The sequence below is a fragment of the Oryctolagus cuniculus genome, chromosome 5, assembly GCF_051225735.1.
Source record: "Oryctolagus cuniculus isolate XC-2025 breed Fujian yellow rabbit chromosome 5, ASM5122573v1, whole genome shotgun sequence".
Taxonomy (NCBI): domain Eukaryota; kingdom Metazoa; phylum Chordata; class Mammalia; order Lagomorpha; family Leporidae; genus Oryctolagus; species Oryctolagus cuniculus.
The window spans coordinates 18,593,954-18,609,229 of NC_142871.1; the positions used below are offsets into that span (position 1 = coordinate 18,593,954).

Consider the following 15,276-nt stretch of genomic DNA (forward strand, 5'->3'; position numbering starts at 1 on the left):
ACCACCACGTCCAGGCTGCAAATTCCTTAGCACCAGGTATCTCCTTCCCTTAAAAGGCAACTCAGGGAGGCCTCCCTCCAGTCAGGTCACAGTGAGGTCGGCTGTGCTACCATGCTCAGGAAACCCGCACTGTAACTTTTTGAAATCTGTGAATATGGAACAAGAGAAGCACCCCCACCCCTAGCAGGTACACATCACAGGCACAGAGAACAGGAACTAGATAGTGCTTGAGGCTGCAGGACCCAAGACGCCACCACAATGGGGTGCATTTTCAGCCATCAAGAAACACAACAAGCAGCCCAGCGCATCCCTCGGCTCTGGTGAGGCACGGCTGCCCTTCCCCTGCTCAACGGAGCTCAGGGGAGCCGACGGACGCGGCTGGACGCCAAGCAGGGCGCGAGAAGACTCCAGGGAACGCGTTTTCCCGGATTTCAGCTCATGAGCGAATGTTCACCTGGAGCACAAATCATCTTCCAGCCCAACTTTTAAAAACCAGTCACAAAATCCACATTAGAATATAAGTTTTTTAATTTTTATAAATAACTTATCTGTTACAAAGATAGTTTACCCAGCTAAATCACAAAACCATCAACTCAAGATATCCAAATTACGTTTTATTAATAAAACAAGTAAAAACTGATTTATCAATCTTCACATAGAACTGCAGATGAAGCTGAGAAACAAGGCCTATTTTTAAAACAAAATGCATCAAATGGTAAGGCTCTGGGTCTATGGTCTAATGAACTAGGATTGTCACGTCTCTTCCCACCTACAAAATGCAAAGCCTCAAGGCCAAGGCCAAGGCTCTGACGTTCACAGAGTTCTGAAATACTCCTGTGGACTTAACATGTAGCCGTTTGCAAACATTTACAGTGGGTGACGGTCTACATCATCTTCTAACCTTTGCTAGATCTCAGCACTTCCGTTAGCCCCATTCTAAGCACTGATGGATAATTCCTGAATTCTGTCTTTTTGAATGCATGCTGTTATTTGTCTTGATTTCCTGTAGTTACATACATTCCTGGTCATCTGAATATTTACTTTCCTTACAAAAATAGATCATCAAAATAAAAGAGATGCTTGAGGTTGCTTCAGCGTTCAAGTTTGCTTGTTTTTCTTTTTTTTTTTTTCCAGCTTTTCTTCAGTTGTCCTAAATATGACTTAGCCTTGTTTCATAAATACACATGATCCTACCACCAAGTCAGGTTTGGAGACAGACTGCCCCGAACAGTAAAGCATTTAAACTTCTCTCCAAAAAGAACGGGCTGTTGGCACTGCTGCTGTTGCTGCTTGGGAAGCCTGTCCTTCCCCGGGAACACGCTCCCGCGAAGGTTCTGTGGGACACCAGGCAGACGAGACAAGCTGTCAGTGGGTTAAAAATACCTTTTTGTTTTCCGCTTCCCCATGGAAGACCAAACACGGTTGTGTCACCCGCTGCGACAGTCAGCGTGCGCTGTGCCAGACACAGATGCAGTGCACCGGGCAGCACCTGCGCGTCCTCACAGGGCAGCACCACCTCTCCCCAGGGCCCGGGCGAGGGCCAGGGCGAGGGCCGGGCACAGAGGAAGCAGAGCAGTTACTTCGTGCATCATTTCATTTCATTAATGCTTTTTTATTTTACGGCATTGCTTCTCTCAGGGGAGGCTTAAAAAGGGACATGAGCGTGCTTAATCACTAAAAGGAAAAAAGAAGATTAGTTAACAAAAGGCTATTACACTATACATATAGAAATATAAGAAAATAATAAGGCAGTCCCTTAGCGCAGACTTGAGAGATGTGTACAGTAGGACAAGCTGGGGTTTCACTGCGCGTTTCTAGACAATGCGTGCTCTCCTTCCCATCCGAGACCCTGGACGCTGGCTTCACAGAGATGGTTTCAGGGAAGACGGAGACGAGCGAGAGTACCACAGATGCGTGAAGTTCCTCCCCTCCCGTGGGCACTGTGCGGCAGCAAGGAGACCAGTAGCGAGCCCTTGCTCCTTCTCTTCGCGTGCGTGCGTGCGTAGTGTTTCACTGAGGGCTTCCAGGTGACGCGGGACACAAGCGGCCGCTGCGCGCCCTCCTCTTGCCAGAACTCTGTAGTGACAGGAGGGGAACCGGGTGCGAGGCCCGCTGGGCATTCACGGTGAGCACCGTCCGCGCGGCGCCGGGCGGCGGGCAGCCGAGTCCTCCCGCAGGCCGCCGTCCCCGCGCCCCCGCGCCGGCTTCCACCTGCCCGGGCGCCACGCTGAGGTATCGGGAACTCTGCGGGCCGGCCCTCCACACCTTCACTCTGCAAAATCCTAGGAAGCAGTGAAACTCGGCCCCGGGGACGCCCTCGTTGCTTGACCTTCAGATGCGGTTTGCGAGAGGAGACGGGCCTTCTGGCTCAGAAATGCCGCGGCATCTCACACTGTTCACAGCGGATTAAGGCGGGGTGGTTCAGAAAGGTACAGGCAGTACAATTCCACTGAGCCCCCTCATCATCGTCGGTGTCTTGAGTCTTTGGTGTTTTGATGGTGGACCTTTGATCTGCAAGGAAGCAAAAAAAAAAAAAAATATTTTAGAAGTCAAAGATCACCAAGCCTGAAGACTCCTGGCAACAGCACGAGGCGGGTGTCAGTGGAGGGGGCTTCGGGCTGGAGCGGGCCCTCCTGCGCCGGGGGCGGCGGCCCCGCACCTCCCCCAGGCGGGAGACACATCGCTTTCCCAAACTTCAGTAGGCAGGAGGGATCCGACTGCGGGCAAGGACTCCCAGGGTCGCTCAGGGCCGTGAAGGGGCTGGTCCTGGAGAGCGACACCGACACCCACGGCGCCCGAGAGGTGGCTCACGTGTGTCTCACCAGGGCTCTGAACCTGCTGGAAACCTAAGCTCTGAACGACGCGGGGAAGGAAGCAGGCCGAGCGCCCCTCATCTTTACTTATCAAGACACTGGAAACGTCGATCAGTGAACGCATTTTATCACTTCACTTCCTGCTTATTTCCCGCCCGCATTTCATTTGGCAGAAGATAAGGCAGCCTGGGAACGGGCGAGGCGAGGACGGGTCTGCCCCGGCTCCGTCCTTCCTCCTGATGCCTCCCTCTGTGCCCCCGGACAGACCACAGCCCTCGGCCCGCCCAGCCTCCTTCCCCGGGAGGGCCGGTGTCAGGAGTGCTTCAAAGGACAGAGGCATCTCGCGGGAAGAATTGTCTTCCTCAGCTCTCGTCTGGTGTATGGAATGATGCTTGTAAACTTGAAATTCGAATCTCATAATGGATTTGAAACTGTACTCCCAGAGATTTTAGGGGGTGCAAAGAAAAAGGAGCACACATTGTTGGGTGTCTCTATGCTCTGAAGACTCAAAACTCCTTAAAAACAATGTAAATTAATAATGCACAAACGCTACCGACTCCACTGAGTTGGTAATTACATTTTTTTTTCTATTTCAAGAGAAATGATTGTACATAATAGATGAAAACACAGAAAGTGAAGTTTTGTTATACCAAATTAAAAATAATTGCTATTTTGGTACTCTGTACCCATTAAAACAGTACCTCATTTACTGATGGCCCTTAAGATATTTTACCACAAAGCTTCAACTTTAGGAATTGGTTTTCCATTGTCCCAATTTTTGTCACATGCATGAACAACACGACAGTATTAATTATATGGTTTTTTCTCAAACTGAATACTTTTAAAACCAGTAAGTCTTACCCTAAGTAAAAACATTTGAATATCAAGAGTCTGACAATATTAGTATGTCCTGACACACATTAAAAGAAATAGTGTCCACAAAGTGTGACTTTTTACCACCTAAAATTATTTCACAGCAGGGAAATATTTAATAGAGTGACTTTTAACCTGGGGCTACATCTTACTAGATTTTTGTTCTTAGGCCATGTTTTTAGTAAAATTTTGTCTCTCTGTTTAACTGCAAAGGTTAAATTTTAGGGAGACCATGAAGAAGCCAGCATCTTATTATAATTTCCTTTTATCTGTCTATGCAGAGATGGGGGAGATCTCCCATCCACTGGTTCACTCCTCAGATACACACTAACAGTTAGGCTGGGCATGCTGGAGCTAGAAGCCAGGAACTCATGTGAGCCTCCCACATGGGTGGCAGGAACCCAACTGCTTGAGCCCCCGCTGGCTGCCTCCCAGGGTGCACAGTAGAAATCTGGAGTGGGGGTACAGCACTCCAATATGGGATGGATGAGTCCCAAGTGGTATCTTTACCACTCTGCCAAAAGCCTGCCACTTCTTCATGATTTAAGTAATATAATGCCTAAGCAGTCAACAAGGACTCTACAGAATGTTTTCTGCATGAACAATCTGCAATTCTTACATCTGCATAATCTCATTTGGTACTTAGCATTATGAACATTTTTTATTAGAGGCTATTTGGGAACTAAAAACAGTAAGAACTGGAAAACAGAAGACGACTGCAAAAGAGAACATGTGATTTCCACATTTAATTTTGGCTGCTAAAAAAAAAGTCTCTGTATTGTGGAGCAGAACTGACTTCAAGAACTAAATAAACCTCTATACAACATGAATTAATGTCTCCTTATTTCAGCATTATGAAAAAAAGAAAGATTCCTCACTTCTCTCCAAACAGCCAACACACGAACTTCTGTTTTGTTGAAAAAGCTTTTGAGTAATGGATTTTTCTTTTTTCTGACTTTTTATCACGGAAAGTTTCAAATACACAAAAGCAGACCGAACAGTAAAATGAGCTCTCACGGACTCGTCCTGCAGGAGCGACTGTCCAGAACTCTCCGATTCTATCTATGCTCCACCTCCCACACTCCTCCAAGGCCTAAGTAACGGATTATGTTGAAAAAAAGCAGGCCTCTTCCTAAGAAAAATTCGTTTCTCCAAGATAGCAAAAGCAGTCTATGAAGGAAACTCATTCAGTCTGAAATACCCACTTGCTTACTTTAAGGAGTCTCTGCTTATTGCAGTTTCCTCTATTCCTTTATTAGACTAGATGTAAATGGTATCCAGTGCTGGAGTACTCACTGTGCCAAACGCCTTCACCTCACTTCTGTTCCTCTGTAAATACTATTCTTTATACGACAGCTAACTACGAGGGAACTGCAAACGTCGGTAGAAACATGGAACTGGAAGGTAACTTCAGGACAGGCATCTGCTGTAGCAGTTCGGATGCTACTTGGGATCTTACATCCACCCCGTGTTGGAAAACTGGGATTCAAGTCCCAGTTCTGCTCCCACCTCAGCTTCCTGTCAACTGCACACGCTGAGAAGCAGCAGGCGGGTCCCTGCCACCCACGCGGGCGACCTGGATTGAGTTTCTGGCTCTCAGGCGCAGCCCTGGCTGTTGGGGGCGTGTAGGAATTTTACCAGCACATGGGATCTCTAGCAGTCTCCCTTTCAAATAACATTTAGAAGTTAAAAAAATTTATTTTGGCAAACAAAAATGGAAATCCACTTTTCATAAAACCTATTTCTGTGAACTTTCTGAACACCTCCCTATGCATGGATTTCAAATTTTTCCGCACCAAAATAAACTTATCTTTTAATTTCCTTTTCCACGAAATTTTGGAATTACTCTTGTAAGTTTAATATTTTTTTGATAGTGCTTTTAAAGATTTATTTTTTATTTATTTGAAAGGCAGAGTTAGGGAGAGAGGAGAGAGGGAAACAGAAAGATCTTCTATCTGCTGCTTTATTGGCTGCAAGGGTCAGGGCTGGGCCAGTCTGAAGCCAGGAGCTTCTTCTGGGTCTCCTATGTGGGTGCAAGGGCCCAAGCACTTGGGTCATCCTCTATTGCTTTCCTAGGCCACTAGCAGGGAGCTGTATTGGAAGTGGAGTAGCTGGGTCTCGAACTGGTGCCCACATGGGATGCTGGCGCGCGTAAACCGCTACACCACACCACTAGCCCTTGTTCTTTCTTGTTGCCATTTCTTGCTCCAAAAATTTTACTGATAAAAACAGATGGTGGGCTAGATTCAGCCCACATAGCAGTTTGCTGCCTCCTGTTCGAAAGCCCCATTCAACACGGTTTCCTGGCATTATGTGAGCATATGAGGTACAAACCGCTTGATTCACGAAATACTTCAATTTTGTATTCTGCAGCCTCCCCAGTTTCCTCCTCTGTGTTATGTAGTCTCTTAGTGACAGTAACTATACATCTTAGAGGGTGTCTGAGAAGTCCAGTCTCAATAAAGATGTGTACTTTTCTACTGATAATTCCTAGTCGTTCTACTTCTTAAGCCTTCATGTTTACTATGAAGGAAGAATATAAATAAGAAATGTTTTTCTTCCTAAAGTCCTTTGAAAATACAAACATACATATAAGAAACGTGAGCATACAAGAACTGAGCACGTGTGGTGTCATGTTAGTGGGCTGACAGAGCTCCACCGCCGCCCACTGGATCCTCCTCTCTTGGGTGACTTAGTGTACTAGGATGTGTGCTGTAGCATTTTTTGTTTGTCCATGCTGCTTGTCTGCTGGTTTTACTGAGATACTGCTGACAGTGAGGTATGTACAGATTTAAGCTGTACAACTTGATACACATACGCACTGTATTTACCACAATGAAGACAACTAACACCTTCAGCACCTCATGTGAGTCCGTATCTTTTACATGTATGGTGAGAACACTTAAGATCTAGCAGTAGCAAATTTTAAGCAGTGTATATAATAAAATATTAACTACAGTCACCAGAACTTATTTCTTTTTTTTTTTAATTTTATTTATTTACTTGAGAGGTAAAATTGCAGACAGTGAGAGGGAGAGACAAAGGGAGAGGTCTTCCATCCGCTGGTTCACTCCCCAAATGGCCACAATGGCCAGAGCAGAGCCGATCTGAGGCCAGGAGCCAGGAGCTTATTCTGGGTCTCCCACGCGGGTGCAGGCGCCCAAGGACTTGGGCCATCCACCACTGCTCTCCCAGCCCACAGCAGAGAGCTGGATCAGAAGAGGAGCAGCTGGGACTAGACCCGGCGCCACATGGGATGCCGGCCCAGACTTACTTCTGCATCACGCAACTCTGAGTCCCTGGACAGACAGCTCCCATGTCCTGGCACTCTCAGGCTCTGGTAATCAATCACCATTCTACTCTAGGTTTGACATTTTTAGATTCTACCTATAGACAAGATTGCACAGTGTTTGTCTTTCTGTGGCTTATTTCACTTAGCATAATGTCTTCCAAGTTTATCCACGTTATCACACGATTTCCTTCTTTTTAAAAGCTGAATATTCTTTTACTGTGTATTGTGTGTATCTCTCTCACATGTTCACATTTCCTTTATACAGTCACCTGTCAACGAATCTTTAGGATGCTTCCATAATCTGTCAGTTGTGAATAATGCTGCAATGAACAAGAGAGTGCAGGTATCTTCTCCATACTGATTTTATTTCCTTTTGATATGCACCCTGAAGCAGACAGAACTGCTGTATCGTCAGCTTTTTAATTTTGGGGGGAACCTCCACAGAGTTTTCCATAATGACTCTAACCAGTTTACATTTCTACCAACGGTGTACAAGGTTCCCATTTCCTTGTTTCATCACCAACACGTGTTTATCCTGTTTCTGATAACAGCCATTCTAATAGGTTTGTAAGGTGATATTTCATTGTGGTTTTGATTTGCATTTCCCTGAAGACTGGTGAAGCTGAGCACCTTTTCATATACTCACTGACCATCTGTACGTCTTCTTAGGAAATAGATGGCTTGCAGCTATCTTGTTCATCTGGGTTTCCTGTGGGTGGTAGGGACCCAACCACCTGCTCGCTACCTGGTACACTGGCAGAGTGGGATCAGAAGAGCAGAGTACCTGGACTTGAACTGGCACCCCTGATACGGGGTGCAGCCATCCCCCGCAGCTGCCTAAGCCTGCTGAGCCACAATGCCCACCTTACTTCTTTTTTCTTAATTTATCTAAGGCTTTGTCTGTTTTGCTTACACTTTCAAAAGACCAACTCTTACTTTTCTATTGTTTTTAAAATTTTACTATTTTGTTCTAATCTTTATTATTTTCTTTGTTCTGCTAACTTGGGCTTAGTCTGTTTGACTACATTTATCTCTACAAGCTTACCTCTTAGAACTGCTTATTCTAAGGGTTTTTGGCATGTTGTGTCTTTATTTTTCTGGAGATATTTTTAAAATTCCCCTTTGATTTCCTGAAAATCAATGGTTGTTCGAGAGTATGTTTAGTTGCCATGAATGTTTTGGTTTTCTTGCCACTAATTATTTCTAGTTTCAATCCACTGTGGTGGGAAAGGATCATTCTTTTAGACTTTGCTAATAAGGCTTTTTTCCTAACTATTATGATCCATCCTAGAGAACATTCTGTGAGTGCTTGAGAAGCATGTGCACTCTGCTGTGTGTGCTAGGACTACGGGCCGTTCCGGTCGGCTGTTTCTTTACTGGTTTTCTGCCTGGACCTATTGTTGTAACGGGGGCACTGAAGTTTCCTACAATCACTACAGTGCTACCAACTTCTGTCTTCAGATCTGTCAATATCCGCTTCACATCTTTCTGTGCTGATGTTGGGGGGATTTATAATTGTTATGTCTTGTTGGTATTGTCTCTAGAGATAGCTTTAGGCTTAAAAAAATCTCTTTTGCCTGATATAAATAGAGTCCCTCATGACTTCTTTTAATTAGCATTTGCAAGAAATATCTTTTTGGGGCCAGTGTTGTGGTGTAAGCAGGTAAAGCCACTGCCTGTGATGCCAGCATCCCAACTGGGTGTCGGTTCATGTTCCGGCTGCTCCACTTCTGATCCAGCTCCCTGCTAATGCACCTGAGAAAGCAGTGGAGGATGGCCTAAGTCCCAACCATGTGGGAGACCTGGTTGGCGCTCCTGGCTCTGGCCTGGCCCAGCCCTGGCCATTGTGGACATCTGGGGAGTGAACCAGCAGATGGAAGATCCATCCCTCCCCTCATAACTCTATCAAATAAATAAAGAAATCTTTAAAAACATACACAGACACACACACAATCTTTTCCATCTCTGCACTTTCAGTCTATGTGTGCCTTCAAACTGAAAAAGGATCACTTGTACATAATGTATTGATGGATCCTGCCCCCCCCCCTTTTTTTTATAAAAGATTTATTTATCTGGAAGCAGAGCTACAGAGAGGCAGAGAGATCGATCTTTCATCCGCAACAGCCGGGGCTGGGCCAATCCAAAAGTCAGGAGACAGGATCTTCTTCCGGGTCACCCATGTGGATGCAGGGGCCCAAGAACCTGGGCCATCTTCTACTGCTTTCCCAGGATATAGCAGAGAGCTGTGGATCCTGCTTCTTTAATCCACTCATCCAGTCTATGTTTTTATTGGTGAGTTTGTTGCATTTTCATTTCTGGTAATAACTGATAAATGAAGACTACTGCCATTTTGTTGTTTTCTGCCTATTTGGAAGTGCTTTTTTCATAATTTCCTTATTGTAGTTTTCTGTTACTTGACAGTTTTTTTTTTTTTTTTTAAAGATTTTATTTATTTATTTGAGAGGTAGAGTTACAGACAGTGATAGGGAACTTTCCATCTGCTGGTTCACTCCCCAAATGGTTGCAACGGCTGGAGCTGGGCCCAGCTGGGCCCATCCGAGGCCAGGAACCAGGAGCTTCTTCCGGGTCTCCCACATGGGTGCAAGGTTCCAAGCACTTGGGCCATTTTCCATTGCTTTCCCAGGCCACAGCAGAGAGCTGGATCAGAAGAGGAGCAGCAGAAAGTGGAACCAGCATCCATATGGGATGCCAGTGCTGCAGGCCGAGGATTAACCTACTGTGTCACAGTGCTGGCCCCGAGACGTTTTTAAGAAAGTGATTTATTTTGTCTTTTTTCTTTGTGGTTAGCTTGAGATTTGCATGTCTTTTAGTTATACTCTTCTACATTGATAACAACTTCAATTTGCTTATTTTTATATTGTATATCCATTAACAAATTATTCTTATATTAGGGTTAAAAGTAAATTATGTACCATAATTACAGTGTTATTTTATTTTAATCTATATACATGTATGTCTATATATTACTATGTCTATATATTATTATATATTATTCACTAGTGAGATTTATGTACTTGTTTCCATTTCTATGCCTATTTTAATGCCTGGATCAAAATACACAGACATATTTTGACATGTTTTAAGTTTGGTGTGTAATATTCTGTGAGTATCAATGTAAAATGACAGCAGGTAATAATTTTTGATACCATTCATTTGGAATTTTGGATATTTTGATTAGTTAGAATTATGCATAAGTTTAAAAAACAACACGTGGCACATTCATAAGAAATAAACTTCCCTAAGGTGTCTTCCTTATCATTTGTTTAAAATTTTAAAGATGACAGTTTACCTGTATGATTTTTTTCTTCTTGTTTTAAACCAAGAATGCTATTTTGGGAGCATGTAGCGATTACAAAGATCATACTCTTAAAAAAAAAAAAAAAAGCCTAAACACACCACATTTTTGTATCCTCCCCAATTCCCAGCATCTAATGAAAATAAACACTTTCTTAATGAAGTCATCCAAGTTTGAAGATCTTGTTTTTCAAAATATAAACATTTTCACACTTAATGGATACACTAACCTTTGGGTTTTGGTGGCACAGGACCTACAAATCCAATATTGTCATAAAAGTTATGAATAGCGCTGGGGTTAAAATGTGGTCCTGAAATATATAAAAATAAATAATGTTTACAGCTCAAAGATACTTAATTTTTATTTTTTAAAGCAAGCATTTTCTTTAAAAAAAAAAAAGCCACAAGTATAAACTGAAGAAATGCTTTCCATTTATTTTGCACCTCTAATCTCAAATTAATGCAAGATTTAAACAGATTTCAAAATACATTAAATTTCATAAACAAGAGGTAAGTGGTAAATTGGGGAAAAAGTCAAATTAATGCTAGTAGGACATTAAAAGACTAAGAGGTAGATCCCTGTTTTAGGTGACAAGTTAAACTCATTTAAAATTTTAACAATTACATATTTTCAATTGTCAAACATAGAGGTGAGCAACTCAATGGCCTGGCCCAAAGCAAGTATAAAACCTTGCACTGACAGAACACAGCGGTTTTGATTTCACACGCACACAGAAGTAAGTGCAACGATTGTTGTTTCTACACCAGTACTTTTTCTCTCCAACGTTAAACAACAGCGTTTTCCTATGGACTGTTTCAAGACAGCAGTTTACCGATATTCACAAAAAGAATAAAACTGTTCATCTCCCAGTCTAGTGGAGTCTGGGAAAGTCTAAAGTGTGATTAAGGATTTTCATCCTTTTGGTCGACTTCCCTTTCCCGTCTTTTCCATTTTATCCATTTCTATTATTTCCTCAACTTCAGAATTTAAAAGATAAAATTCTTCGTAGTTCTACACAAGGGCTGAATCAAATGTAAACACTTTTATTACAAGAAGAAATTTAAAAAGATACCATTGTCCTAAGAATGTATAAACCATGTTTCAATTTTCTTTTCTACCCATTAAGATAGTGCCATTGAGTGGTGGTGCTTTTTAATTAGGTTCTAAAATTATAGTTCTTGAATGGTAAAGGAAGAAAGGGGAACAGGACAAAGTTCTATGAATATGTGTATTTTACTCTGCATGAATGTAACAGTCCACATACATAAAAGCAAGACCTCTGACACTGCAGCCACACATATGAATCAGTGTCTTCCTTTAACACAGGAGTGAAGTGGAATGGAAGGATAGAAATGTATTAAGGTATTCCTCAATGAAGTGTACCACTGGGGGTGGGGGGGATGTGATACAGAGCAGTAAAAATCCAGTGGTTCCTCACTGTCATCTGGCTCCAAAGCCAGATGTTCTGAGACAGTCAGCTTATGCCTGACAAGTCTGTTTTCAGCCATGGGAGAAGAGGGGTAGATTAAGTCAATGAATTGCAGCTGAGTAGGCACTGAACTTTACCTCGGGCTTGAAAAAGATCAATTTCTTTGGTTAAGCAGTCAATGTCAATCTGGAGCTGTCTATTACAACTTCTCAACTGCTGCATTTCTTCGAGCTGAAAAATAATTCCACGGAAGAAAGATATACATTGAGTTTTCACGTTATTAGTTAACAGAGGGTGGAGTCTGGCAGGGCAAAGCGAGGACAGAAACACAAGTGTGAATGAAGGGCATTTGCAGAAAACTGGACCAAGCCTTTACGCTGTGGCCGACGGCCTGCTCTCAGGTTCAGGCACGGAGATAACGAGAGTTGCATAGAGACTTACGGAAGGTATCTGGGATATGGAATTTGATCTTTTCAGGCGCCTTCGAGTTAGATTATTTTCCATTTCATTGACCTCCGATTTTAGTTTATCCAGCTTTTTCTTTTGAATCTCAAGTTCTCTTTGAAGCCGTTCCATTCTGGCCTTCTGGTGTACCAAAAGAGCTGTAATACAGATCAGTAAACATGAGGGTGCATCCACTTTAGTCAGTTCCCCTCTAAGCAGACTTGGGAAAACAAAAGAATATTTTTGTGACAAACAACACTTTGCCACGAATCCCAAGGCTACATTAAAATAAGTCATCTGAATTTAAGCATTTAAAATTTAAAAATTTTAACTTGAAAACTGAGTTATTTAAGAAAATGTTACTTTGTTTGAGGGGGCGTGGATAAACCTACTTACGTTTGGCTTATTACTCGCCAAGGTTCTGGTCTAGTCAATTAACCTGTTCGCTGCTCTCTAATTCACGCTCTTTTATTCCAGAGTTCGGTACGTCTGCTCTATGCATGTGGTATTCTAACACGAACAGTTTAAAGATATTTTTTTTAGATGTGAATGTGAACCAAGTTGAATCCATTTTGATGTATACAACAAATCAAACCAGTGGACTGATTTCAATCCACATAAATGTTAACATTAAATTAATTAAATTAAAATAAAAATGGTACCATTTAGAGAAATCACATAAGTTTTCCAATAACTAGATTACATTTTTTGTAAATATACTTCCCTAAGATTTTTAAAGAAACAGAATAAGCAATTAATCTTGAAGCAATGATCTGCCCAGGGAAACTTTATTAAGCTATAAGATTCACTGTATGTTCTTGTGAGACTCATCTTTTAGATTACTGGACTGGAAGTGAAGCTACTTGCATCCACTTGCTATGAAGACAGCTCGAGTCAGCTTTGAAAAAACAGAGATTCAGAAAGGTACCTTACCCGTTAGAAAAAAAGAAAAGCCACTGAGAATCAAAACCAGATTAAATACAGTCAAAGACAATGTGGATGACCTGTAAGATAGAACTAAGATTACCCAGAATGCAGGGAGACAGTGACAATGATGGACTGTGATACACATGCAGCAGTGGGCCTACAATCCTGTAACAGACCTGAAAAATTCTTACTGTCTGTTATTTTTACGGTACCTTTACTACATGTAGTTACACAAATACTTACCACCGAGCTATCATCGCCTGCACTATCCACTACAATAATGCAGGAGAGGTTTGTAGCCAAGAACAACAGGCTGTGCTGTGTAGCCTAGGCGTGTAGCAGGCTAACTATCATGTAGGTTTGTGTAATTACATCTGTTGTGTCCACACAACAAAATCACCTAATGATTCTCTCAGAGCACGTCCCTGTTGTAGAGTGACCCATGATTTTACATCTAGAAAGCAATCACAGAAGGAGAAAAGAGAAAACACAAAGAGGTAAGATTTGAAGAGAGACTGGCTGACAACGTTCCAAGGGTGAAGAAGAGAATTAACAAATTCTAGAGGATATGGAATAATTTGTTCACCCAACTAAGTTATCAGAGTATAGATGAATAAATGCATTTACACACAATGCATGTGAGAATTCAACTCCAGATATCTGCTGAAATAATCACTAAAGGTGTCTTTTGACGACTATACAACAAGGGCGACAGAGGAGCACAGAGATTGTCTAAATAAAGTGAAACTAAAATATCAGAGCGGAATAAGGAATTGCAGTGTGAAGACAAGAGGTGAAGTATATTCTGAGGTTTTGGAAAGTGTGAAACATTTAGACATCACTACCAAAAAAGTTAAATAGAAGGAGAAGTTTCTAAATTAAAGACAAAAGGACAAATCTAAAAATGCTTGATTAAATCTAGATGGCGAGAAAGAAGGGATAAAGCAAAGAAAGCAAAACCAAAACAAACCGCCAGGAATAATCCCAAATACACTGGTGATCATAATAAATGTAACCTACTTAAACACATCCACTACAACACAAGTGCTCAGTAGACAAGGTTCTAAAACTTCAGCTATGCGCTGTTTATAAGAAAACACTCAAAACACAAGTTACTCATGCGTTCTTTTAATAAGCTGATGGCCTCCTGTGTGTCGGGTGCTCTTGTAGGCCCCTGGGAAATCAACGAACAGATCAGGCAGAAGTGCCTACCCTTGTGAGCCTACACTGCCGTGGTAGGGGTGAGGATGAGAGAAGGGGTGAGGGAGGACGGCGAGAACAAGATTCTAAATAAGGGATCAGCAACCTCCGCCCACCAGCCAGATCTGGCCTGCTGCCATTTTTGTGAACCAAGTTACCAGAATTCAGCCCGCTCATTTGTTTCCTTGCTGTCTACGGCTGTTTTCAGGTTACAATAGCAGAAGCTGAACAGTTGCAAGAGAAACTAAGCGTTCTGCAACATCAAGGCAAGACACAACAGTCCCAGTCCTGCCCCTAACTAAAGTGACCAGAATGGAACCCTTACACTAACACTTGACAGAAAGAGATCATCTCCCATTTCTGGGTGGAAAGACTACTTACTTCAGTCCCTTGAGTTCCTTCACACACAATGTTTGGCATTCAATAAAAAATTCTGACATACAGAAAAAAGCAAGAGAAAAACTCAACTCAATCCCATCACCAAGAGCTAAAGCAACCAACAGAGCCAGACTGAAAGATGACTCTGATACTGGGCCTACCTGATAGGGAATTTAAAAATAATTATGACTGGGGCCAGCGCTGTGGCGCAGCGGGTTAAAGCTCCAGCCTGCAGTGCCAGCATCCCACACGGGTGCTGGTTCAAGTCCTGGCTGCTCCAATTCTGATCCACCTTCCTGCTAGTGAGCCTGGGAAAGCAGAGGGGGACGGGCCAAATCCTTGGGCCCCTGCAACCACGTGAAAGACCAAGAAGAAGCTCCTGGCTCCTGGCTCCAGAATGGCTCAGCTCCCAGCCACGGCAAGCATTTGGAGAGTGACCCGGTAGATGGAAGATCTCTCTGTCTTTAGCTCTCTCTGTAACTCTGTTTTCCAGGTAAATAAAATAAATCTTTTTAAAAAATAACTATGACCAATATGTTAAAGGATCTAGTTTATGGATCCAGTGTTGTGGTATAGCAGGTTAAGCTACTGCCTGGGTTGCCGG

At 42.8% G+C, this 15,276-nt stretch overlaps 1 protein-coding gene across 4 annotated transcripts in view; it reads right to left on the minus strand.

Moving 5' to 3' along the window:
* Window positions 1-510: 510 nt before the first annotated feature.
* Window positions 511-15,276, minus strand: part of TAB2 (TGF-beta activated kinase 1 (MAP3K7) binding protein 2) — a 99,516-nt gene continuing 84,750 nt past the window's right edge. For all 4 annotated transcript variants that reach the window (XM_051836814.3, XM_051836815.3, XM_089333644.1 and 1 more), the window contains 4 exons: window positions 12,165-12,325; window positions 11,861-11,954; window positions 10,524-10,604; window positions 511-2,511 (listed from right to left, as the gene is read on the minus strand). In XM_051836814.3, coding sequence (XP_051692774.1) covers window positions 2,369-2,511; window positions 10,524-10,604; window positions 11,861-11,954; window positions 12,165-12,325 — 479 coding nt within the window. In that variant the 3' untranslated portion in view covers window positions 511-2,368. The remainder of the gene's footprint in view (window positions 2,512-10,523; window positions 10,605-11,860; window positions 11,955-12,164; window positions 12,326-15,276) is intronic.